This window comes from Alligator mississippiensis, chromosome 2 (genome assembly GCF_030867095.1).
Source record: "Alligator mississippiensis isolate rAllMis1 chromosome 2, rAllMis1, whole genome shotgun sequence".
NCBI lineage: Eukaryota > Metazoa > Chordata > Crocodylia > Alligatoridae > Alligator > Alligator mississippiensis.
In genome coordinates this window covers 195,517,307-195,534,106 of record NC_081825.1, presented here as the reverse complement: position 1 = coordinate 195,534,106, position 16,800 = coordinate 195,517,307, and the positions used below count along the sequence as shown (strand labels likewise).

Genomic DNA, 16,800 nt, shown 5'->3' with positions numbered 1-16,800 from the left:
ACTGCAGTCAGGCTTCAGAAGGTTATCTGTTTTTCAATTAATGATAACAGTTACAAAAAAAAACAAAGCAGTAGGCCATAAGCAAGTTTTCAGTTTTGCCAGACCTTCATGGGCAAAAAAACAACTCTTTCTTTTTCGCTCTCTCTCTCTCTGGATGGCATGCACCTCCCTTCCAAACAAGCCAACTATTGCTGGCAAACAGAGATCTATTAAAGCTTTTATTAAAGCAGTAGCTAATTGCCCGTTAAGAATAAAAGGGGGATAGGGGGGAGGCGTCTGGGATGGAGTGCGATCACCTAACACCCCATTCTGTTGCTGGTTCTGCCTCTTGCAGGGAGCAGGATGGTGTGCAAGGTGCCCTGGACACCTGCAAGGTGTACTCTCGCAGGTGTCTGGTCCTCAGCATGGCTTTGGAATCATGGTGGCGCTCTCCAATGCTTGGAGCACTCCGATTGGCTGATGGAAACAGCCAATCAGAGTGCAAATAAAGCGTTACAGACAGACAGACTTAGGCTTTTATAATATTAGAAATGCCAAATATTTAAGAAGCTCAAGTCACTGGATGCCTATATCCAAATGCTTATTCATAACTTAAATTAGCTGTAAGTTTGCAGTTTTTATGATAGAGTCTTTTATAGAATAAAGTTCTGAAAAAATTCCCAAGAACACAGATCAATGGACTCAATAAAGCTTGTTAAGAGTGAAGAAGTTTTAGACATATTACACCGTTTCCTCCAGGACTGGCAGTCCATTCCTATCATCTGACAAACTATGTTGTGGCCAACTAATGTTTATGCCTCTCTGAAACAGTCCTTAAGGCACTGCTCTGCCCTACCTCCTGCCTATCTATACAAAAGTACCTTAATAATTTAAACCATTAACAAATCATGCAACAGATCAATTATTTAACTGCTGTTCAAATACAGAGCCACAAGAGAATTAAAAGCAATCAATATTACCTGATCTGCGTGAATCAGCATCATGAATGCATTTCTTTTGCAGCTTGCATCTTTTTCATTCACCAAGAAATCATGGATCAGTTCAGGAGCATCAGGAATAAGATGTTCAAAGTTTCTTTTTTAAAACATTGGGAAAAAGTTAAGACATGGATATCCTCTGTTTATCTTGATTAATCAATCTTGACAAATACCCAAAACAAGCCATTCAAATAGGACGAATCTTTATTTTTTGTTCAAAACCCTATGTGCATTTATGATAAACGAGTGAATCAATGGAGGGAATAGAGACATTCATGTCTGCTGAATTACTACCCTGCAACCAGGCTGCAAGGCAAAGCTGACTATGCTGCATGTTCAAATTAAAGTCCCATACAAACCACCATTACCTGTGGAACATCTTCACAGCTAGTTGAACATATGGCATATTACAATTTACTGCATGATTAACAAGCTAATCAAGTGATATATATAATGTCTGCCAGAGGCTAATAATGCCTTGGGTCTTATGTTTCCAAAGGACTGAGTGAAGTACTGTACTTACCTGTAAATTGTGTAGATTGCAAGTACTGCATTTCTACGCACATAGCTGTGACGATGTTCCAAACATGCACGAATAGCTGGCATCAAAGGCTCTAACAATTCTGCTTCTTTCAGCTTACACAGAAAACGAAGAGTGGAGCCTCGGATAAATTCGTTAGGGTGCTGAAGATCCTAGAGTAAGAAAGTAAAGCATTAACACCTTCTGGAATATTCAGTGTTGCTATTGCACTGTTTTCCTGCTGCTGTTAATAGTCGCTCAGAATAAGCTAAAATGACTGGTGGGAGGGAGCAGGGGGGGGAGGGGGGGAAATAGATAAATAAAAACATCTTTAATGAAACAACTGTCTCTTCAAACAAAGAAGAATATTTTACCAACCAACCAAAAAAAAAGAACAAAACAGAACAAAAGTTACAGTGTCCTTCAAGATTAAACACTCACATTTGCTCTGCCAGTGAGGTCTGCTCACACTGCCCATTGGTTAACTTATCAAACAGGCACCCTTGTCTTTTCTCCCACACTAACCTTTGCATGGGAGAAACTCCCCAGTGATCTCCCCAAAACTAGTTTTTTGTAAATTCATTCCCAGGCAGTAATGTGCACCTTCATATACATCTCTAAACCACTAAATTGCTTGGGACACAATTATCCTAAAGATAATTTCTTTCCCTTATGAGAGGCTACCTATCCTCAGAGATGTCACCAAAGGAGACAAACTGAGTCGGTCTTCATTTTTGAAATTCAACACCAGCTGGAAAGAAGATAGCACAGATATCTTCGTTTAGTCATGGTAGTAAATGAAAGTGCTGGAGTTCACCTAAGCGACTGGTTTTCTGATTGGCAGTTTCCTTTACTCTGAACCATTCAAATACAGTGGTTATGAAGGTAAAGTAGACCATTCACTCATTATTTATGACAAATGGGTAGTTAACTTGATATTCTTTGTATATAGATTGCTCAAATGTGTCAATGATGGATCTTTACGCAAGTGAAAAAAAAGGTTTACCTTTCTATATGCATCACACACAAGGATCATTTCTTGCAACAGCCTGCCATCTGGAGTGGTTTTGGGAACTATCTCCCAAAAGACTAAAAGCAATTTCTTGATAGTATGATCTTGAAGTGGCAGTACAAAGCGTATAATGGTCATCAGAAGTCCAGGGAGTTTTTCACCATTCAGGATCATAATAATTACTTTCTTCAAGGCCTCTGTCTTGGACTTTACATCTCCTTTTTCTAGAAGAGGGATGGGAAAGAGGGGAGAGAGAAAATGAGGAGTTCTAGTCAAAAGAAAGCACAACCACCAAAAGAGGATAAAGGAAACCTTCACTCCCACAAGTATTTTAATAAACCGAGGACCAGTAAGATAATAATCTAACAGAAATTTCTATCCTAAATGCTAACAAACCTAAACCTCTCTCCTCAGGACAATGCCCTGTGGCATACTAATACATCTGTACTCCTAAAAAAATAGAAAAGGAGAATAGGAGAGTTATTAAATAAAGCTTCAATTTCAATTTTGTTGAAATTCAGTTAATTCCACTTTACTAATTTAACAAAAATATTTTATTACTGATAAGCAGCATTTTATACCAAGATGTCACATGGTGTTACAGACCTTCTAACATTGCTCTTGTATCCTTAGTATTTCAATGATGCCAATAGCAACATAAAATGAACTACAAATAAGAAAAAATCTGGTGTCTCCAATACAGCTAATATATTACTTACCCAATCTCTCTAAGCACAAATATGTTAATAATAGAAAAACAGACTTCACAGACAGGTAGGTATACCATAATGATAAGAGCTACATCCAGACTATCATTAATCATAGAAAAATAGGGCTGGAACTCTGGAGATAATCTACTCCAATCCCCTGCTCAAAGCAGGATCATCCCTACCTAAACCCTTTCAGACAAATGCTTCTCTAACCTATATTAAAAAAATCCAAGGAGAAAGATTCCACACTGTCTCTATGTTCCCATGTTTACCCACCCTTATAATTAGCACTTTCTAACATCCAACCTAAATTTGCCTCATTACATCTTGTCCTGTTGTTTGTAGCCATAGATAACAATGTTATCACCCTCTTTATAATAACCCTTCAGGTATTTAAAGACTTATCAAATCCCTCAAATATTCTCTTCAAACTAAATACTGCCAGTCTTCCCACTTTCTTCCCATGAGTACTTTTCTAATTATTCCTGTCAATCTTTAATGGACTCTTTCCAATCCGAATACATCTTTCTTGAAGTTCAATGCCCAAAACACACACCTCATAGTTATGCTACAACAGTTTGGGCCTGGTATGCTGCTGGGGGTGTTGAGGGGCAGGTCAAGGCCCCCGCGGTGAGGGAGTTGCGCTGGGGCTGGGACAGGCACTGCACAGCTGGGCAGAGTGGGAGATGGAACCACAAGCAGCTCATTCAGGGGGTGTGGGTGGGGGCAGCTCCTGCTGCTGTGTGCACCCACGCAGGGCGAAAGTGGCCTGCTGCTGTGGGCTGAGGCCAGGACGGCGCTGGGCTCTGGGTGGGCAGCAGTGGCACTGGGAGGGAAGCTATGGGGGTGGCTGCAGCCACCCCAAAATTCACCATAGCCCTGGCTTCCAGCATTGCTGCTACCCACCCTAAGCACAGCCACGGCCCAACCCCCTGCTGGGAAGAGCCCAGCGCCGCCCCAGCCCCAGCCTGCTCTCACCCTGCATGCAGATATGGGAATGCCCCCATGCCCTCCCAGGGTGCGTGCAGTGGTGGAAGCTGCCCCCCACCAACAAGCAGCTCGTGACTCTGTCCCCCACTCCACCCCAGCTGTGCAGTGCCTGCCCCAGCCTCACTCCCTCCCTCACCACGAGAGCTTCGATCTGTCCCCTTCCACCCCACTTCCCTCACAACATACTTACCAGCCGGACCGGACTGCTCTCCATGCCGCCCGGCTGTGCCCCTGGCTGCCTGCATGCTGCGCTGCAGCTGTGTACATGCACAGGGCATTTATCGACCACATCAGTCAAAAAAAGATGCACCTCTAGTTATTTCTCATTCATTCTGCATACCCCCTACGACCTTTCTAAGTATCCCTAAGTGTATGCGTACCCCTGGTTGACAACCCCTGCCATATGTTATTGGCCTTCTTTGCAACAAGAGCACACTTAAGTCACACTCACTCACAGTCTACCATGACCCCCCAGGTCCTTTTCTACAGTACTGAAGCCTTGCCGGTCAGTCCCTAGTTCATATCTGTGCGTGATTGCATTTGTCTTTATTTAATTTTAGTCTATTAATTTTGAACCAATTCATTCTGAATCCTGATCCTATCCTTCATAGTGGTGGCAACTCTACCCAGTGTGGTGTCATCTGCAAATCTGCAGTGTACTCAATTCTCATCTACCAGTGAATACCTGAATATGATTAATAAATATACTAAGGTGCTGCTAACACAAAATAGTGAGCAGAGAAACTCATCCCCAATTTCAAAGCCAACTTTTTACTTTTCAATATAATTTTTAATGCTTCATTTCTTTTAAAGTTTTATATTTTACAAAAAAAAATATTAGAGAAAAGATTAGACTATAATAAGAAAAAAAAATGTCAATTCAAGGAAAACTGACTAGCTTTCCACCCATAAAATAGATTACACTTGCCTAGGTCATTTTTTAAGCTGATTTCAGATGGTGGTTCTGAATCCATGGGAACATTAATCAATGTATAGCATACATTCTCCGCAGCCGTCATTTTTCTTGGTTACAGAAGTTGTCAACAGAAGAACTATTTTTGATAAATGTCAGAGTCTAGAAAAACAAACTGAAATAAATGCAACCAGTTAAGGCAACTTAATAGATAATTAATAGATAACATAAAAGTATCTTTTGAAAAAATATATTCAAAATCCCTCCTCAATCAAGAACGCAATATCCATGCAATTGACAAAAACATTAGAATGTTTCATAATAAATCATTAAAACAAGCATGGAAAAAACCCCCAGAATAAGAAGCAAAAAACTACATAAAGCAATTCTGTTCATTGCTTAAATGTTAACGCAGCAAAGTTTTATAAGGCCTAGTGGATTGAGAAGAATTGTAAAGCACTCAGAAATCTTCACAAGCGTTTTAAGTGAAAACAAGTGCAAGCCTTTTCATAGCAAATAACAGAAACCACAATTAAGAGTACAAAAGGATTTCCTTGGCCTTTGTTTTATGAAAGGCTTATATTACTCTGCTGTTGGCTGAACATCTCATGCTATTACACACTTTAAAAATACAGATTTACAAAAACCCCTTGGTAAAGAGTACATCTTAGATGTGCAGTTTTTAACTTCCTACAGCCAACTTTCAAATCAAGCTATTTTCAAAATAAATGTATCATGTTTGATCTCTACTTGTAAGTTTCTTCAACAGGTGATATTAACAGAACCTTACAAAATATTGAAAACCAATATTGAAACTTAATAACAAGAACCACCACTTAAGCAAAACATTGCTGCGTACAAGGCTTGCACTTGTTTTATATACCTATTTTTAATAGGAGCTAATGCAAAGGACTATTACTAAAAGAAAAATGCTCTGTTCTTAGAGGGACTATCCAACAGATGCGATGGCTTTTGTAAAAGTTCTATCATCCATTACACATTCCTTAATCCCAATTTAAGATGGTTTTCACTTCAGAATTAGCAAGAGTTACTTGCAACATAGTTCCTCTAAACTTAGCAAGTACCGAATGAAATCAGACAGTGCAAAACAGCCTTTGAGCTTTGGAGAGAGATTAAATAGCAGACAAGCTGTATTATAACTCAAGGTGTAGCATGTTTCTCCTAACAGGACAGTCATTTGATTAAAAAACACCACCACACTCAAAATTAGGATTTGCATGTGTGGATGAAATAAGGTAGGTATAAAACTCAAGTCAAAACGCAAATTAATTCTAGAGTGAAAACACTAAAGTTACACTTAAAAAAAAAGTTTTAAACACTCATGTCATCTTTAAAAAATTGCAATTTACTTATGACCATTTTTAGTAATAGTAGGTTGGAGTGCTATTGTAGCCACGATGACACAGGAAATATGGAAGCAACAGGTGTTTTGGTGATCTCGTTTATTGGACCAATGGTATACATTGTAGTTGGTCACAGAATGACCTGTGAAAGGGCACTTCGGGCCCAATAGCTTCTCTAACATTTCTCCCATTGGTCCAATAACAGGTCACCAAAAAAGGCCAACTGCTTTCACATTTTCAGAAATGACAATTCAGTCACCTCGCCAGTTGTATGAACCCTCCATCCCAAGTCACCACCATAGACCATGCTTTAAGTTTCTGCATCTAACTTCTTCATCTCTAATATGGAGATGTACAAGAAGAGACCAGAGTAGATATATCTTAAGTTTTATTAACTTATCTTGGATTTCAACTAGTTTCCTCCCACCATTTTTACAGGCAAAGGTCCACAGAACCTAGTAATCCTGGGCACAGTGTTTCCAAGTTATACAGGGCACCAAAAAGCACTCCCTTAACAGATCACACCTGGGACACAGAATTGGAGAGGAAGCAGTAAATGGCTTCCCTCACCAAGAGTGAGATGTGAAAGACTCTGAACCAGAGTATGCTCCCAGTCAAAGCCCTTTCTTGACCAGACTCCCTAAGAGATGGCAAGAACTAATGCACTTCCCCAAAGAACAAAATCTTTATACTGTTTTCTGTTTCATAATCTTCAATTTCTACATGGGAAGGCAAGGAAATGGTAAGAGGAGAAGGCTGAAACTATCTGTTGTTTGCTCCAGCAAAGGCATTCTTTCCAAGGGAGGCAGTCTGCCTGGCCCTCCACTAGGCCAATCCTATCATGTATTAACTTAAATAAAATGTCCAAGATGTTGATTTTAATAAGTGCTTGAAACTAGTCACATCAAACCATGCTCCTTTAAAAACAATCCCAAAGTTAACCTGCAGCAAGCATTACTCCAAGAGGTCCTGGACTCCATTTGCTACTAACTTTCAGAACTATGTACAGAACCATCAGAACCTGCTATGCAACTATTTGGTGGTGAAGAGACATGTGAAAAAGGGACCTTCTTTGGTTACTTCCGCTTGGAACTTAAGGTTCTGAACTGCATTAGGTGTGAACAGCTTCCCAAATCTGCAACAGAAGCATATGTCATTCATCTGCATTACCCCATGCCCCGAGGAGCTCAACTCTTAGGCCGTGTCCAGACGTGTGTTTCCCCAAGGACAAGTAGCAGTGGCACAGCTTGTGCTGTGGCTACTTGTCCCTGAGGAACGCCCATGCCATGCATGCTCTGGTGTGCAGTAGGTTATCCTAGATGAAGTAGAAGAGGCTGGGGCCAGCAACTATCCTGGCCCCAGCAGCCCTACCTGGGGTCATCAAGGATCTCCGACCGCAGCACTTCTGCAGCAGGGAGCTTGGCCAGTAACCCGTGTGGCTCCAGCTGATCAGGTTTTGGGCGGCACACACTGCTGTCACATGTACCACCCTGCTTTTTTTTGGCGTGGGTTCTTTTGACCCCAGGATCTCCTGGGGTCAAACAAAACCCACCACACTGCAAGGCAGGAGTCCAGGGAATACCTAAACATGCGGTGTGTGATGCCACAGATGCGTGCCACATACCACATTTCTGCTGGATGCACCTTAAACTTTACAACTTTTGAAACTGGAAGTACAGTGCTCACATTGACGAGAAGCTTCATGTGTTCTGCAAGCAGCGTTCATAATTTGTGTGGCCTTTAAAACGGTCTTGCTGCTGGTTCCAATCCTTAAATCTCCGAGAGTCACGCAAGCCTTAGGGCACCCTCCACTAGTTTTGATAAGATCCTTTGTTACCATCTTTCCGAGTTACCACTACTATTTGAACTACGCTCCTACCATTTAACAAAACCATTTCCTTACAGTTTCTACTGTTAACGGTGAATGGGCAACAATTCTTCTTCCTTTACCTGGCTTCAAAACTGAAAACAAGTCCCCTGCATAGATGGGGAACTCTTTAATTTTACACATGCCTGTCACTACACAACTATATCACACGTCCAAAAATGTTACCCCCAGAACTACAGAGCTGCACCACCAGGTGGAAGACACAAAATAAACATCCTTCGTCACAGGACACACAACTCATTATAAAGTTTGTGTTGATACCAGTTTAAACAAAGCAAAAAAGCAAAAAACACCCCTTTTCTCCACCCCTTTCATGAGCTGTTGCCAAGAATCATTTTCCCAACTATTCAGGTGGTCTAACAAGAGATATCGCATCTACCCGAAGATACTCGACTGTTCTACAATTCAGCCCCTTGCTAAGTGACAATACGTTTATGAAAACGTACAACCCCCGGGGTCAATCTGTGGAAAAAATCAAATCACTGTGGCTCAAACCCTGCATCGGCGTTTCCCAAACTCTTTCGCCCCCTTGAGCTCCCCGGCTCTTTGTTGCCGACAGAAAATTAACACAGCGGTGTTCCCGTTGCAAAGCAGCCCCGCAGGCCGCGGCGGGTCGGGCGTGCCTGCAGGCCGCGGCTCTGACGGGACACCTCGGCTGTCTCCCGTTTGCCCCCACAGTCCCCAGGGGACCCAGGCGGCCGAGATCACCCCTGCCCCGGCCGCCCCACGCGGCGGCCGCTGTGGCCCGGCCCGGCCCGGCCCGGTCCCTGCGGCGCGGTACCTACCTCCCGCGGCGGGACTCCGGCCCGGCCCCGCTGCCCGCTCCGGCTGACGTGGAACGGCCTTCCCCGGGCGGGCCACATCGAGCCTACGGCGGCCCTCACAGGACACGCCTCCTCCGAGCGGCGCACAGAACGGCTCCGCCTCGCACACGGGGAGGGAGTGAGAAAGAGAGAAGAAGGGAGGGGTGGGGGAGGATGCATACGCCTTGCGGGTGGGGAAAGAGGGAGTGAGAACATAACGCATGCACTCTGTACATTCGTTCTGAGCCCCACAGACGCTGCGGGGGGAAAGGGAGAAGAGGGAGCACGGCGCGTGCGCTCTGCGTGTTGAAAAAGCGCGTCTCCTGTCGGCTCAAGGTTCCGCGCATATACGTCTTTGCTCGGAGCCGCCTCGCGTGGGGTGGGAGGGGGAGCGCGGGGCCCGGCGGCTCAGGCCCTGCGCCCCACCCCCCACCGCGGCTCCTGCGTGGTGGCTGCTGGGGAGAGAGCTCTGCCTCTGGAAGGACACTCGGGGCACATGCGGGGTGGCTCCATGAGGCTGGAAAGAGGGCAGGGAAGCAGGCAGCCGGGGGCTGTAGGGGCAGCTTGGGAGAGGCAGGGATGTGTGAGAGCGCTCCCTTGTATTGAGGAGAGGCTGAGGGAGCCGGGCTCATTTAGTCTGCAGAAGAGGAGACTGAGGGGGGATTTAATAGCAGCCTTCAGCTACCTGAAGGGTGGTTCCAAAGAGGAGGGAGCTGGACTGTTTTTAGTGGTGGGCGATGACAGAACAAGGAGCAATGGTCTCCAGTTGCAACAAGGGAAGTCTAGGTTACATATTAGGAAGAATTTTCTCAGGAGGAGGGTAGTAAAACACTGGACCAGGTTACCCAGAGAGCTGGTGGAAGCTCCATCCTTGGAGGTTGCTAAGACCTGGCTAGACAAAGCCTTGGGTGGGATGATCTAATCCGGGGATGTCCTGCTTGGAGCAGAGGCTTGGACTATCACTGGTTCTCAACCTTTTTTGAACCAGGACTCATAGATGGCCAGTCCCGGCCCAGTGCCCCTCACTTGCAACCCACTGCCCCCAGCCCCACAGTGTGTGGGGCATGGGAGGACCAACGCTGAGCGGCAGGCCGGAACGCTGCCAGTCTGCAAGGGAAAAGCCACAGTTTCCCACATTTTTCTCCCTTAAAAGAGAATCCATGTTTAAAGTTCAAGCCCCAACAGTGTCATTGCTGAGCTGCTGGCACAGCTCTTTGAGCTCTCATAGTGCTCCAGACAGGTCCCTGAGGACTGGAAAAAGGCCAACGTGGTGCCCATTTGTAAGAAGGGGAGAAGGGAGGAGCTGGGTAACTTTAGGCCTGTCAGTCTTACCTCTATCCTTGGGGAAAATACTAGAAAAAATCATCAAAGAGCATATTTGTGAAAGCCCAGCAGGAGAAACAATGCTGAAAGGAAACCAGCATGGGTTCATCACAGGTAGATCCTGCCTGATGAACCTTATAGCCTTTTATAACCAGGTCACATGCTACCTTGACACAGGAGCAGAGGCCGATGTCATCTACCTGGACTTTAGGAAGGCCTTTGACACAGTGTCGCATCCTGTTCTTATAGGGAAGCTAACGGGTTGTGGAGTGGATGCCTACACAGTCAGATGGGTGGCCAACTGGTTTAGGGACTGCACCCAAAGAGTGGTGGTCGACAGGTCATTTAAACCTGGAAGGAGGTGGGTAGTGGGGTCCCACAGGGTTCAGTCCTTGGGCCAGTATTATTTAATATCTTCACCAGTGATTTGGATGAGAGCGTGTTGAGCACCCTTTCCGAGTTCACAGATGATACCAAATTGTGTGGTAAAGTTAATACACCGGAGGGCAGGGAGCAGATACAGGCTGACCTGGACAGTTTAGTTCAATGGGCTGAACGTAATAGGATGCAATTCAACAAAGATAAATGTAAGGTACTCCACCTAGGAAGGAGGAATCCCCAGCACACCTACAGGTTGGGGGATGTCCTCCTTAGCAGCTCAGAGGCTGATAGAGGTCTTGGAGTCATAGTTGAACATAAGATGAACATAAGCTGGCAGTGCAATGAGGTCATCAACAAAGCCAGTCGCACCTTGTTGTGTATTAGCAGATGCATGACCAACAGATAGAGGGAGGTTATGCTTCCCCTCTATGCAGCATTAGTCAGGCTGCAGTTGGAGTACTGTGTCCAGTTTTGGGCACCACACTTCAAGAAGGATACGGAGGATCTGGAAAGGGTTCAGAGGAGGGCCACCCGCATGATTAATGGTCTCTGTGAAAGACCCTACGAGGAGAGGTTGAGAGAGATGGATCTCTTCAGCCTATACAAAAGACAGCTGAGGGGTGACCTTGTGGCTGCCTATAAATTTATCAGGGGAAGACAGGGAATTGGGGATGCGCTGTTTACCAGAGCGCCCCAATGGGTGCAAACTAGTGGAGAGTAGATTTAGGTTAGACATTAGGAAGACATTTTTTACAATAAGGGTGGCCGGAGTCTGGAATGGGCTTCCAAGAGAGGTGGTGCTGTCACCTAACTTGGAGGGCTTCAAGAGGAGGCTTGACAATCACCTGGCTGGGGTTGTCTGACCTTGGTCCTCTTTCCTGCCAGGGGTAGGGGGCCGGACACAATGATCCATTGGGTCCCTTCCAACTCTAGAATCTATGAAAGTTTGTTGATCTATTTTCATAGTTTGTATGCAAGCCTTTCATATATTCTTGTGACCCACGGCTTGAGAAACACTAGACTAGATGATCCCGAGGTCCCTTCCAACCCTCATTTTCTATGCTTGGCCCAGTCATGTAGTTCAGTAGCATGTGCGTGTCCTGATTTTAATTGTGTTTGTAACCATAAGCATTTTAAAAAGGTTTTTATAGGTAACCTGCAGTTCACATCTGCCCCAGGCAGCTTCCCACCAAGTGTGATGATAGTGAATTTGACTCTTGGGCTCTGGCCACACAGGCATGGCAGGTATGATTGTGGGATCCAGAATCAGACCCTTTCATGCTTTTTTGCAGGTGCAGCAGGTATCTCAGGCTCCTCCTGCTCTGGCAAGTAGCTAGTTCCTGTGCTGGTAGCAGCTGATGGGGCTCCCAGCTATAGGAGCGCATCATGCACTGGGTTGTGAGCTGTCAGCTGATCCCAGCTCCCAGCCACGGGGTTGCATCATGTACTCCTGGGGTTGTGAGCTGTCAGTTGATCTGGGCACCCCACTGTGGAGGCACACCACCAGTTTTTACATTTTTTATGTAGAAACTTTGTGGTTTATTCCTTGTTTCATCACACCATTAATTGCATTAAAGTGGGTAACAACTTGAGATGTGATTAACTGGTCAGTCACATTTCAAGCATATTGTATGCCATGGGCCTTAGGATGTGTTTTAGGATGGGAAACTGCCTGGAATAATCATCAATCAATGTAAGCTGAATTGTGTATTTCTCACTCCTTTTCTGAGTTTTAAAAGTAGTTTCACTGTTCCTCGTTGCTACAAAAGCAACAGGGCACAAAAGAGATGTTTAACTTGGTACATGCTTTCAGACATTCTGACATTGGAAACTATCTTCTGTATGGGGACAGGTTAACAGGGTGATGGTATTGTGCATTGTGCCCACCTGTGATCTACAGCGCTACCTGCTAGAATGCCTGGAGGCCTGCTGACCGTCTGGGTAATCCAGCACAGTTGCTTCTCAAGGCTTTCAGTTTGTGTTGGGTGTGGGGGTGCCCACTCTAAAAACGTGAAGACTCTTCACCATGCCGCACCATTTGGAGTCAGCGTCTTGCTTCTTACGCTAACATCACTGTGAAGTTGCAGTTGTGATGGCCCAGGAACTGTGCAAGAAGCAAGCATTCCTAAGGGGTGGTATCTTTTATTGGCCCAACTGCTTGGTTGAGAGAGCTTTGGACAAGCTTCCCAATGCCAGTCATTCTTCCTTCACACTATCCCAAAATTGTTGCCTTTTTTAAATTGTGCAGTATTCTGCAACCAATAGAGCATATCCACTGAATTATTTCTTTGGGGTGACTGAGACAGATTTTGTCCCACTCCTAGTTCAACTCTACTCTTTAGTCAGTGCAACATACATAGCACACAGAACTGAAGAGCTGTCACGTGGCACCACATTGCTTGAATCCCAGGTTGCTTCAAGAGAGTCCTCTGGTCAGAGAGGTTTCATTTTGAGTTGTCTGAGGCAGATTTTGTCTCGGTTCCAACCCAACTCAGCTCCTTATTCAGTGCAATACACAGCACAAAGGCCTGAGGAGCTGTCAGGTGATGCCACATCACTTGCAAATCCAGCTTTGGGTCAGGCAGCATGCTATCCAAGCGTCTTCAGGAGATATCCCCACCATGGGAGAGGTGTTTGTGGTGACTCGACAGGTTTTGCCCCACAACCCCAGCCCAACTCATCTTATTCTACACAATGTATATAGGACAGGTGTGGAGAGCTTTCATATGGCACTATGTTGCAAAAATCAAGCTTCAGGTCTAGCAGCCCCTTTACTCATTTTTCTTCAGGGCTGCCCCTTGATTGTAGTGATTTGTTATACTGTGTCCCATTACATGTGTATGTAGTGAATTTAACTTTTAATTTCTATGGATGATGACTGGAGTACTTGATAAATTAGATTTTTATTAGCAAATGCATGTATTTGGTGAACTATAGAACCCTTTATCTTATCTCATTCATTGCCAACAAATTCAAAATTGTTGAAAGCAAAACACTGAAAAAGGAACTGGGATTTGTAAATAAGGAACCACAAACCAGGAACCAACTTTGGTACTCCACTTTCTGTTTTCACCATTCTCCAATTCAGTTTGGTTCCAATTCTTTTTGATTGCCCATTTGTTGGATTTGGGGTGTGCGGGGCAGACTAGAAAACATTTAATATTCTTTTGTAGCAGATCACCTCAAAACACTTATTTCCTTCTTCATAAATATCCAGCTTTCACAAATCCTAAAGTTTGCAAAGATCAATTTTTCCAACCAAAAAATGTCTTACTATATTTATGCATTTATTGAAACCTTAACAGAAGACACCAAACAACCTGAAATTCGAGACTTGCTCCAAGGGCATATTATTTGTCAGTTCTGATTTTCTTCAGTAGTAGTCATAGCTTTGGTTTTTGGAATATTAATCAGGATGCCATGTCTGTTTTCTGCTGCTGCTACTCTTTGCAGTAGGTCTTTCAGTTTGTTCTGCTTATCACTAGCCAGGAAGAAGTCATAGATATATTTCAAATTAGTACACCTTCAAATCCTGGTAGTGCTTTGTACACAATCACTTGTGCATGGACACAGAAAATGCAGACTTGACAAACTTCCTCTACTTGGAACTATTCTGATTTCAATCCAGCAACTCTGACTACAGTTTTCTGGCTTCCATACAGTTTATGCAGCAGCTCTATCAAGTGTGGAAACCCATCTCAAGTATGCATGGGCATAGCGTTGCGTGTCCTAGCGAACCAAAAAATACAGTATAGAAGTTGACAGGACATATAAAACTTGTCCAAATTCCCTAGTCTTAACAGGATTTTGCTTGCATAAGACACTAATGCAATCATATGATAGCTTGATCATTCCTTTGGACTGCCTTTTTTCAATATTTTTCCTTAAGTTTAGTAAGACCACCCACAAAAGAAAAAATATACAAGATACAAGTCAGATTTTCATGTTCAACTGAAAGAAGTTATTTCTACTTGTATGAAGTACTAAGGCAAAAAAACAGATAAATCACACAAACTACTGTATAAAATCAACATGGTATTATTAAGAAAGTATCTGGAAATCAGCATTAAACTGTCAAAACTCACATTACCACCTACTGCAAAGGGCAGCAGAATTCTAGGGCCCTCAGACCAGAGCTTGCAACTTGGGGCTACAAATTTGTCCCCAAGAGAGCTCAATCTGCCTGCTCTTACCCTCACTGCAGATACCCAGCTCGTCTGCAGCAATGGTTAGAAAGCAGTAGGAAGAGTTGATAAGGAAGGGCTATGGAAGCAACAGGTGGGTTGGCGCAACCGTGTTCTTGATCCTCCATAGTACCTCAGGTTGCAAGCTAGACCCAGTAGGCTGTCAGCCCTTAGTCTACTGTAGTCTTGTTTTCTGGTGCTTTCTGATGACCAGGGATCCAGTTTATACATTTGCTACAGACAACTGCAGATTTTATTCTTTAAAAGGAAAAAAACCCAGGAAACCACTAGTTTCCCCTTGCAGGCTGTCAGGGAGCGCCACATGTATGTGGCAGCCAGGTATTGTGGTGGAGAGCAGCTCCCTCCAGTTAAGTCTGGGGGAGGGGCAGGTGATATATGGAGGGATAGGGGAACATGCCCCCCCCCCAAGATTTCTGCACCCAAAGCAGGACATGGGGCTGCAACCAGGCCAGACCAGCTCCAGGCAGGAGCCACCTGTACATCGTATTGTTCTACTAAATGTACTGCAATCTCTAGAATCTACTATATCCTCCTTTAAGCCAAGTTTTAAAAGTCATGTATTTTTAATGCAAATTACAGTTTACAATTTAATGTAATTACAAGATAGGGCATGGTCCCTGGGGCCATCCTAATAACAGTGTTTGCAGTAGTGTGTGGCAACAGAGGAGAGGCAGACCAAATTGCTTATTGCAAGATGGATGGAGCACCATTGTGAAGTGCAAAATATCTTTGAAGCTGCATTTGAATTTTAGTCAACTTACTAGAATGTATGCTTACTAGCAGCTGGTCTCACTGAAAACAGACTTCATTAGCAATCTACAAGATGGCAGTCCAGCACTAGGAACTGTAAGCCACTTATTTCTTTGATTGCTATTGAATAGTATTAGTTTGATTAGCCAGCAATGTCTAGACAGATGGCAGGGCAGGGTGGGCACCTTGGAAGCTATCTTGTTCAGAGAGGCATCTGATGAAGCACTCTATAGCCTATGAGATCTTGTGCTCCTCTCAACTGGTCCCCAAGATGCCACTCTGCTCTGCCTTCTGCCTAAACACAGACTAACATGGCTAACTCTCTCTACTCATAAAATGCCTAGTGTAGAAATGATTTACGGAACCTCAGTAAGAAAATCTCTTGTGAAGCTGATTTAACACGGAAAAAATCTTAAAATATTCAGAACATAGTTCAGATTCTATGGCATTCAACATAAACCCAAACGGTGGCTGTATTGAAGAGTGAACGTGCACTCCATAGCAGACTGAGGCCCATAAAGTGTCTACAGTTGTTAATGGGCAATGCAGAGACAGGAAGTCTCAGGAGACAGGTAATGGGAGAGTTTTGTACATTTCCATCATCAGCTCCTTTCAGCCCTATTAGTGCCTGAAAGCTCTTACCCAGCTGGTGGCTGTTTGATGGCTCTTGAGAAAGAATTGCACTGAATCAATTCATAAGTGGGCAGAGATCCAACATTACTAAAATCACCAGTGAAAAAAAGATAATTGAAAAAGCTTGTTGAACACCTCATAAGAAATACCAAGGATTGCACAAGCTTGGATTTTATAAATAACCTTCATTACTAGAAGTGTCTTCCCAGATCAGGGTTGAAATATCAGTTGGACAGGGAAGTTTGTCCTGTACTCTAGTGTTTCTGCAGCTGCACTGCAGATGGAGACAACTTCATTCTTTTTTTTCTTTCAATTCAGTGCATTTTAGAAG

The 16,800-nt window shown here is 44.0% G+C and overlaps 1 protein-coding gene across 1 annotated transcript in view; it reads right to left on the bottom strand.

Moving 5' to 3' along the window:
* COPB1 (COPI coat complex subunit beta 1) overlaps nt 1–9,435 on the bottom strand; it is a 29,561-nt gene extending 20,126 nt beyond the window's left edge. The window contains exons 1-5 of the mRNA XM_006270584.4: nt 9,160–9,435; nt 5,138–5,297; nt 2,504–2,733; nt 1,501–1,670; nt 960–1,074 (exon numbers count right to left, since the gene is read on the bottom strand). Of these exons, the coding sequence (XP_006270646.2) occupies nt 960–1,074; nt 1,501–1,670; nt 2,504–2,733; nt 5,138–5,228 (606 nt within the window). The 5' untranslated portion in view covers nt 5,229–5,297; nt 9,160–9,435. The remainder of the gene's footprint in view (nt 1–959; nt 1,075–1,500; nt 1,671–2,503; nt 2,734–5,137; nt 5,298–9,159) is intronic.
* Between the last annotated feature and the right edge of the window lie 7,365 nt (nt 9,436–16,800).